The sequence below is a fragment of the Dicentrarchus labrax genome, unplaced genomic scaffold (assembly GCF_905237075.1).
Source record: "Dicentrarchus labrax unplaced genomic scaffold, dlabrax2021, whole genome shotgun sequence".
Classification (NCBI taxonomy): domain Eukaryota; kingdom Metazoa; phylum Chordata; class Actinopteri; family Moronidae; genus Dicentrarchus; species Dicentrarchus labrax.
Window position 1 is genome coordinate 2,956 of NW_026136888.1, and position 10,157 is coordinate 13,112.

The 10,157-nt window shown below is 40.5% G+C and overlaps 1 protein-coding gene and 1 long non-coding RNA gene across 2 annotated transcripts; one reads left to right on the forward strand and one right to left on the reverse strand.

Moving 5' to 3' along the window:
• The first annotated feature begins 477 nt into the window (after positions 1-477).
• Positions 478-3,166, forward strand: LOC127360593 (uncharacterized). The gene is made up of 3 exons (XR_007883828.1): positions 478-617; positions 1,094-1,173; positions 3,036-3,166. It is a non-coding gene; the product is annotated as an uncharacterized LOC127360593 (long non-coding RNA).
• A 508-nt stretch (positions 3,167-3,674) lies between these two features.
• LOC127360592 (mediator of RNA polymerase II transcription subunit 16) lies at positions 3,675-4,664 on the reverse strand (the record flags this gene model as incomplete). The annotated part of the gene is given in 3 exon segments (XM_051395020.1): positions 3,675-3,874; positions 3,998-4,052; positions 4,445-4,664. A coding segment is annotated over 1 exon segment (139 nt), but the record flags the coding sequence as incomplete, so codon positions are not given.
• Between the last annotated feature and the right edge of the window lie 5,493 nt (positions 4,665-10,157).

Genomic DNA, 10,157 nt, shown 5'->3' on the forward strand with positions numbered 1-10,157 from the left:
TCCGTGCTGTAGCTGTGTCCGTGCTGTAGCTGTGTCTGTGCTGTAGCTGTGTCTGTGCTGTAGCTGTGTCTGTGTCCGTGCTGTCGCTGTGTCCGCGTCCGTGCTGTAGCTGCGTCTGTGATGTAGCTGTGTCTGTGTTCGTGCTGTAGCTGTGTGTGTGCTGTAGGTGTGTCTGTGCTGTAGCTGTGTCTGTGTTGTAGCTGCGTCTGTGCTGTAGCTGCGTCTGTGCTGTAGCTGTGTCTGTGTGTGTGTCTGTGCTGTAGCTGTGTTTGTGTCTGTGCTGTAGCTGTGTCTGTGTTGTAGCTGTGTCTGTAGCTGTGCTGTAGCTGTGTCTGTAGCTGTGTCTGTGTTGTAGCTGTGTCTGTAGCTGTGTCTGTGTGTGTCTGTGCTGTAGCTGTGTCTGTGTCTGTGCTGTAGCTGTGTTTGTGTCTGTGCTGTAGCTGTGTCTGTGTCATAGCTGTGTCTGTGTCTGTGCTGTAGCTGTGTCTGTGCTGTAGCTGTGTCTGTGTACGTGCTGTCGCTGTGTCTGTGTTGTAGCTGTAGCTGCGTCCGTGCTGTAGCTGCGTCCGTGCTGTAGCTGTGTCTGTGTGTGTGCTGTAGGTGTGTGTGTGCTGTAGGTGTGTCTGTGCTGTAGCTGCGTCTGTGCTGTAGCTGTGTCTGTGTGTGTGTCTGTGCTGTAGCTGTGTTTGTGTCTGTGCTGTAGCTGTGTCTGTAGCTGTGCTGTAGCTGTGTCTGTAGCTGTGTCTGTGCTGTAGCTGTGTTTGTGTCTGTGTCTGTGCTGTAGCTGTGTTTGTGTCTGTGCTGTAGCTGTGTCTGTGTCTCTGCTGTAGCTGTGTCTGTGCTGTAGCTGTGTCTCTGCTGTAGCTGTGTCTGTAGCTGTGTCCGTGCTGTAGCTGTGTCTGTGTCTGTGCTGTAGCTGTGTCTGTGTCCGTGCTGTAGCTGTGTCCGTGCTGTAGTTGTGTCTGTGCTGTGTCTGTGTCTGTGCTGTAGCTGTGTCTGTGTCCGTGCTGTCGCTGTGTCCGCGTCCGTGCTGTAGCTGCGTCTGTGATGTAGCTGTGTCTGTGTTCGTGCTGTAGCTGTGTGTGTGCTGTAGGTGTGTCTGTGCTGTAGCTGTGTCTGTGTTGTAGCTGCGTCTGTGCTGTAGCTGCGTCTGTGCTGTAGCTGTGTCTGTGTGTGTGTCTGTGCTGTAGCTGTGTTTGTGTCTGTGCTGTAGCTGTGTCTGTGTTGTAGCTGTGTCTGTAGCTGTGTCTGTAGCTGTGTCTGTGTTGTAGCTGTGTCTGTAGCTGTGTCTGTGTGTGTCTGTGCTGTAGCTGTGTCTGTGTCTGTGCTGTAGCTGTGTTTGTGTCTGTGCTGTAGCTGTGTCTGTGCTGTAGCTGTGTTTGTGTCTGTGTCTGTGCTGTAGCTGTGTCTGTGTCTGTGCTGTAGCTGTGTTTGTGTCTGTGCTGTAGCTGTGTCTGTAGCTGTGTCTGTGTCTCTGCTGTAGCTGTGTCTGTGCTGTAGCTGCGTCTCTGCTGTAGCTGTGTCCGTGCTGTAGCTGTGTCTGTGCTGTAGCTGTGTCTGTGTTCGTGCTGTAGCTGTGTCTGTAGCTGTGTATGTGTCTCTGCTGTAGCTGTGTCTCTGCTGTAGCTGTGTCTGTGCTGTATCTGTGTCTCTGCTGTAGCTGTGTCCGTGCTGTAGCTGTGTCCGTGCTGTACCTGTGCTGTAGCTGTGTTTGTGTCTGTGCTGTAGCTGTGTCTGTAGCTGTGTCTGTGTCTCTGCTGTAGCTGTGTCTGTGCTGTAGCTGTGTCTCTGCTGTAGCTGTGTCTGTAGCTGTGTCCGTGCTGTAGCTGTGTGTGTCTGTGCTGTAGCTGTGTGTGTCTGTGCTGTAGCTGTGTCTGTGCTGTAGCTGTGTCTGTGCTGTAGCTGTGTCTGTGTCCAGGCTGTAGCTGTGTCTGTGTCCGTGCTGTAGCTGTGTCTGTGTCGTAGCTGTGTCTGTGTCTGTGCTGTAGCTGTGTCTGTGCTGTAGCTGTGTCTGTGTACGTGCTGTCGCTGTGTCTGTGTCTGTGCTGTAGCTGCGTCCGTGCTGTAGCTGCGTCCGTGCTGTAGCTGTGCCTGTGTGTGTGCTGTAGGTGTGTGTGTGCTGTGTCTGTGTCTGTGCTGTAGCTGCGTCTGTGCTGTAGCTGTGTCTGTGTGTGTGTCTGTGCTGTAGCTGTGTTTGTGTCTGTGCTGTAGCTGTGTCTGTAGCTGTGCTGTAGCTGTGTCTGTAGCTGTGTCTGTAGCTGTGTCTGTGCTGTAGCTGTGTTTGTGTCTGTGTCTGTGCTGTAGCTGTGTTTGTGTCTGTGCTGTAGCTGTGTCTGTAGCTGTGTCTGTGTCTCTGCTGTAGCTGTGTCTGTGCTGTAGCTGTGTCTCTGCTGTAGCTGTGTCTGTAGCTGTGTCCGTGCTGTAGCTGTGTCTGTGTCTGTGCTGTAGCTGTGTCTGTGTTCGTGCTGTAGCTGTGTCTGTGCTGTATCTGTGTCTCTGCTGTAGCTGTGTCCGTGCTGTAGCTGTGTCTGTGCTGTACCTGTGCTGTAGCTGTGTTTGTGTCTGTGCTGTAGCTGTGTCTGTAGCTGTGTCTGTGTCTCTGCTGTAGCTGTGTCTGTGCTGTAGCTGTGTCTCTGCTGTAGCTGTGTCTGTAGCTGTGTCTGTAGCTGTGTCTCTGCTGTAGCTGTGTCTGTAGCTGTGTCTGTAGCTGTGTCCGTGCTGTAGCTGTGTGTGTCTGTGCTGTAGCTGTGTGTGTCTGTGCTGTAGCTGTGTCTGTGCTGTAGCTGTGTCTGTGTCCGTGCTGTAGCTGTGTCTGTGCTGTAGCTGTGTCTGTGTCCGTGCTGTAGCTGTGTCTGTGCTGTGTCTGTAGCTGTGCTGTAGCTGTGTTTGTAGCTGTGTCTGTGTTGTAGCTGTGTCTGTAGCTGTGCTGTAGCTGTGCTGTAGCTGTGTCTGTGTTGTAGCTGTGTCTGTAGCTGTGCTGTAGCTGTGCTGTAGCTGTGTCTGTAGCTGTGTCTGTGTTGTAGCTGTGTCTGTAGCTGTGTCTGTGCTGTAGCTGTGTTTGTGTCTGTGCTGTAGCTGTGTCTGTAGCTGTGCTGTAGCTGTGTCTGTAGCTGTGTCTGTAGCTGTGTCTGTGTCTGTGCTGTATCTGTGTCTCTGCTGTAGTTGTGTCCGTGCTGTAGCTGTGTCTGTGCTGTACCTGTGCTGTAGCTGTGTTTGTGTCTGTGCTTTAGCTGTGTCTGTAGCTGTGTCTGTGTCTCTGCTGTAGCTGTGTCTGTGCTGTAGCTGTGTCTCTGCTGTAGCTGTGTCTGTAGCTGTGTCCGTGCTGTAGCTGTGTGTGTCTGTGCTGTAGCTGTGTGTGTCTGTGCTGTAGCTGTGTCTGTGCTGTAGCTGTGTCTGTGTCCGTGCTGTAGCTGTGTCTGTGCTGTAGCTGTGTCTGTGTCCGTGCTGTAGCTGTGTCTGTGCTGTGTCTGTGTCTGTAGCTGTGCTGTAGCTGTGTCTGTAGCTGTGTCTGTGTTGTAGCTGTGTCTGTAGCTGTGTCTGTGCTGTAGCTGTGTCTGTGTCTGTGCTGTAGCTGTGTGTGTCTGTGCTGTAGCTGTGTCCGTGCTGTAGCTGTGTCCGTGCTGTAGCTGTGTCCGTGCTGTAGCTGTGTCTGTGCTGTGTCTGTAGCCGTGTACCTTTGTCGTCGTCCTCGTTCTTCAGGTCTGTGGTGAAGGCCACAAGGTTCCTGCAGGACCAGGAGCAGACCAGAGGGATGGAGGGACAGTGAGTGCTCTTAGGACGTTTCTCCCACTCACACACGTATGCCAGTTCCATGATTTTACCACAGAAGAAGAATCAGCTTGAGGCCTGGAGGTGTTCAAACCGGAAGTGACGTCTAAAGATTGCAGATTAAACAGCATAAATGTATGTAAAGTGTAAATAATGATAATATTGAAACATATTGAGTACTTTTACTGCAGTAAAATGTTTGTTTGTAATGAATGAAGTATATTCCAACCTCCTGTTGCTATGGTTACTCCTCCTCCCTCAGTGGCTGCAGCTTCTAACAGCTCCTGTGAGAATACAGTAAACAGTAAACAGTAAACAGTCAACAGTAATACAGTAAACAGTAATACAGTAAACAGTCAACAGTAATACAGTCAACAGTAATACAGTAAACAGTAAACAGTAATACAGTAAACAGTCAACAGTAATACAGTAAACAGTAATACAGTAATACAGTAAACAGTAGTTAATACAGTAAACAGTAAACAGTCAACAGGGAGCAGTAGTTAATACAGTCAACAGTAAACAGTAAACAGTAGTTAATACAGTCAACAGTAAACAGTAAACAGTAGTTAATACAGTCAACAGGGAGCAGTTAGCTGTATTTTATTATGTTAATAAGTTATTAAACCTTTGAAATGCATTACTGTCAGTTAGCCGCTAGCTAACGTTAGCTTACCTAGCTTCGCTTTCAGCTCGTGACGCAGATTTAAAATAAAATAAATCCGCTTTGTTGACAAATGATGAACTTTAACCCTTTAAAATAAAAGACATAAAATAAATCAGTGTCTGTTGAGTAGAATAATACATTTAACGGTTAGTATGTTAGCTGCCTGGCTAACAAACAAACCGTTCATTCAGTAAGAACACATCAGGACCCCGCAGCGCATAGGCCTGTCTCTACATGTGCCTGTGCCTGTAAAATAATAAAATACAACTGTAAAAGCTCTGATCAAACGTTCAGTCTCCGTCTGATTTGTTGTATAAAGTTTTCTAACATGTTTTAATAATGTGTACAGTATTTATGTCAACTCTCTTACACTGTAGTTTAGTTTATCTGACTGGCGCCGCTGGACAGCCTCTACTGCACAGGTACCATACCAACCTGAGCAGAGTGTTTGAGGTTCAACAGTAGGAGCCACTCACAGAGATATTATTATATATATATATAAAAGCACACAGAGATATTATTATATATATATATAAAAGCACACAGAGATATTATTATATATATATATATAAAAGCACACAGAGATATTATTATATATATATATATAAAAGCACACAGAGATATTATTATATATATATATAAAAGCACACAGAGATATTATTATATATATATATAAAAGCACACAGAGATATTATTATATAACGTTATATATATAAAAGCACACAGAGATATTATTATATATATATATAAAAGCACACAGAGATATTATTATATAACGTTATATATATAAAAGCACACAGAGATATTATTATATATATATATAAAAGCACACAGAGATATTATTATATATATATATAGATATTATCTGATAACCTCAATAAAGACCATCTTTATGTGAAGATACAGTAGAAGCACTATATATATATATAAAACAAACATTCTGAGCTGATGATGGATTTTAAAACATATTGTGGAAAATACATTTTACTTTATGAACATAATTTCTTATTAATATTAAACTGTGTAGTTTTGTACTAACATGCACTCCTGTTATTCAGCCTCATCGATATAGTTTATTATTTATTTTACCTTTATTTTAGGTATAAAGGGGGTAGACAAAATAACACAAACACTTAGTTGGGACCAGGAAGCAGAGCTGCTGTCTTACACACTTCTCTGCGCTTTCTTTAGAACAGTCACCCAACCAAAACCCCATAGAGACTGTGTCTGTCCCCCAACCACCTAAATTATTTAAAGAAATAAAAACAAGAGGAGTTCAACATAAAAATCTAATAAAAATTAAAACCAGCTCCTCAGTAGCACAAAATAAGAGAATGAAATGTGGGCTGTTAAATATCAGGTCTCTGTCCTCTAAAGCTGTTTTAGTGAATGAATTAATATCAGATTACGATATTGATTTACTTTGTCTTACTGAGACCTGGTTGTCCCACGAGGAGTATGTTAGCCTAAATGAATCCACCCCCCCAGTCATATTAATACTCACATTCCTCGAGGCACAGGCCGAGGAGGTGGAGTAGCAGCCATATATGATTCGAGCGTTTTAATGGACCCTAAACCTAAACTAAATTATAATTCATTTGAAAGCCTTGTTCTTAGTCTTTCTCACCCAAACTGGAAAACACTGCAGCCAGTTCTATTTGTTATAGTGTACTGCGCTCCTGGACCGTACTCTGATTTTATATCTGAATTTTCAGAGTTTCTATCAAGTTTAGTCCTTAAATCAGATAAAGTAATTATTGTACGTGATTTTAATATTCATGTCGATGTTGACAATGACAGCCTTAGTAACGCATTTATATCATTAATAGACTCAATTGGCTTCTGTCAGAGTGTAAATAAACCAACTCATTGTTTTAATCACACTCTTGACCTTTTTCTTTCATATTGCATTGGTACTGAACATTTAATAGTCATCCCACATAATTGTTTTCTATCTGACCATTATTTAATAACTTTTGAATTCATACTATTAGATTATAAGCCATTAGGCAAAACGTCCTACAGCAGATGTCTATCTGACAGTGCTGTAGCTAAATTTAAGGAGGAGATTCCTTCAGTGTTTAATTCAATGCCATGTCTGAATTTAACAGAGTCCTATAATAACTTTAGTCCCTCTGAAATTGATAATCTTGTCGATAGTGCTACAGGCTCACTACGATCAACATTAGACTCCTACAAAAAGGAAATTATTAAAACATAGGAGACTAGCACCTTGGTATAACCACCAAACCCGCCAGTTAAAACAAATAGCTAGGAAATCTGAAAGGAAATGGCGCTCTTCCAAATTATCAGAATATCGCTCAAATTGGTAAGATAATCTTAAGACTTATAGAAAGGCCCTCCGTAATGCCAGAGGAGCCTATTACTCAGCACTAATAGAAGAAAATAAGAATAACCCTAGGTTCCTCTTCAGCACTGTAGCCAGGCTGACAGAGAGTCACAGCTCTATTGAGCCACATATCCCCATAAACTTAAGTAGCAATGACTTCATGAGCTTCTTCTATAATAAAATTATTACTATTAGAGAAAAAATTAATCACCAACTGCCATCAACAGTTATCAGTGGCTCTCCAAGTTCAGGGACTTCTGTCAATGTAAACTTAGATATATATTTAGACTGTTTTTCTGCTATCGATCTTCATCAGTTAACTTCAATCATTTCTTCATCGAAGCCATCAACCTGTCTGTTAGACCCGATCCCAACTAGGCTGCTTAAAGAAGTTGTTCCCTTAATTGGCACTTCTTTACTGGATATGATTAATCTTTCTTTATTATCAGGATATGTACCACAGTCCTTTAAAGTAGCTGTAATTAAACCCCTTCTTAAAAAAGCCCACTCTTGACCCAGGGGTTTTAGCCAACTATAGACCGATTTCTAACCTCCCCCTTCCTCTCTAAGATTCTGGAGAAGGTAGTCGCCAAAGAGTTGTGTGACTTTCTACATAACAATAGTTTATTTGAGGATTTTCAGTCAGGATTTAGAGTTCATCATAGCACAGAGACAGCTCTGGTTAAAGTTAATAATGACCTTCTGATTGCTTCTGACAATGGACTTGTCTCTGTACTTGTATTATTAGATCTTAGTGCTGCATTTGACACCATTGACCATAATATTCTTTTGGGGAGACGTGAGCATCAAATTGGCATTAAAGGAACTGCACTAAGCTGGTTTAAGTCATATTTATCAGATCGCTCGCAGTTTGTACATGTTAATGATGAATCTTCAATAAATACTACAGTTAGTCATGGAGTTCCACAAGGTTCTGTACTTGGACCAATACTATTTACTTTATATATGCTCCCTTTAGGCAACATTATTAGGAATCACTCCATTAACTTTCACTGTTATGCAGATGATACACAGTTATATCTATCAATCAAACCCAATGAAATTAATCACTTATCTAAATTACAAACATGTCTTAAGGACATAAAATCCTGGATGAGCTGCAATTTTCTGATGTTAAACTCAGAAAAAAACGAAATTCTTGTTCTTGGCCCCAAAAACCTTAGAGACTCATTGTCTAAAGATATAGTCACTCTAGATGGCATTAACTTGGCCTCTAGCACCACTGTCAGGAATCTTGGAGTTATCTTTGATCAGGATTTGTCATTTAACTCCCACATAAAGCAGACCTCTAGGACCGCCTTCTTTCATTTACGTAATATTAGAAAAATTAGACACATCCTATCACAGACAGATGCAGAAAAACTAATCCATGCATTTGTTACTTCAAGGCTGGATTACTGCAACTCTTTATTATCAGGTTGCCCCAATAAGTCCATTAAAACGCTCCAATTAATTCAGAACGCTGCAGCACGAGTACTGACAGGAACTAGAAAAAGAGATCACATCTCTCCTGTACTAGCTTCTCTGCACTGGCTCCCTGTAAAATGTAGAATAGAATTTAAAATCCTCCTCCTCACCTATAAAGCTCTTCATGGTCAGGCCCCTTCATATCTTAAAGAGCTCATAGTACCCTATTACCCCTCTAGAACACTACGTTCTCTGAATGCTGGGCTACTTGTGGTTCCTATAGTCTCTAAAAGTAGAACAGGAGCCAGGGCCTTCAGTTACCAAGCTCCTCTCCTGTGGAACCAGCTTCCAGTTGTGGTTCGGGAGGCAGACACCCTCACCACATTCAAGAGTAGGCTTAAGACATTCCTCTTTGATAAAGCTTATAGTTAGGGCTGGATCAGGTGAGTCCTGAACTATCCCTTAGTTATGCTGCTATAGGCCTAGACTATCGGGGGATTTCCCATGGTGCACTGAGCTCCTCTCTTCCTCTCTTTCTGCTAGATTGCCATTGCCAATACTGTCTGTTTGTCTCTCTGTCTGTATGTCATGTGTCTATATATGTTTATATACCCATGTGTCTATATATGTTTATATATCTATCCATGTGTCTACATATGTTTATATATCCATGTGTCTATATATGTTTATATATCCATATCTCTATATATGTTTATATATCCATGTGTCTATATATGTTTATATATCCATCTGTCTATATATGTTTATATATATATCCATGTGTCTACATATGTTTATATATCCATGTGTCTATATATGTTTATATATCCATGTGTCTATATATGTTTATATATCCATGTGTCTACATATGTTTATATATCTATCCATGTGTCTACATATGTTTATATATCCATATGTCTATATATGTTTATATATCCATGTGTCTATATGTTTATATATCTATCCATGTGTCTATATATGTTTATATATCCATGTGTCTATATGTTTATATATCCATGTGTCTATATATGTTTATATATCCATGTGTCTATATATGTTTATATATCCATGTGTCTATATATGTTTATATATCTGTCCATGTGTCTATATATGTTTATATATATCCATGTGTCTATATATGTTTATATATCTATCCATGTGTCTATATATGTTTATATATCTATATCTCTATATATGTTTATATGTCCATGTGTCTATGTATGTTTATATATCCATGTGTCTACATATGTTTATATATCCATCTGTCTATATATGTTTATATATATATCCATGTGTCTACATATGTTTATATATCCATGTGTCTATATATGTTTATATATCCATGTGTCTATATATGTTTATATATCCATATCTCTATATATGTTTATATGTCCATGTGTCTATATATGTTTATATATCCATGTGTCTATATATGTTTATATATCCATCTGTCTATATATGTTTATATATATATCCATGTGTCTACATATGTTTATATATCCATGTGTCTATATATGTTTATATATCCATGTGTCTATATATGTTTATATATCTGTCCATGTGTCTATATATGTTTATATATATATCCATGTGTCTACATATGTTTATATATCCATGTGTCTATATATGTTTATATATCCATGTGTCTATATATGTTTATATATCTGTCCATGTGTCTATATATGTTTATATATATATATCCATGTGTCTATATATGTTTATATATCTGTCCATGTGTCTATATATGTTTATATATATATCCATGTGTCTACATATGTTTATATATCCATGTGTCTATATATGTTTATATATCCATGTGTCTATATATGTTTATATATCTGTCCATGTGTCTATATATGTTTATATATATATATCCATGTGTCTACATATGTTTATATATCCATGTGTCTATATATGTTTATATATCTGTCCATGTGTCTATAT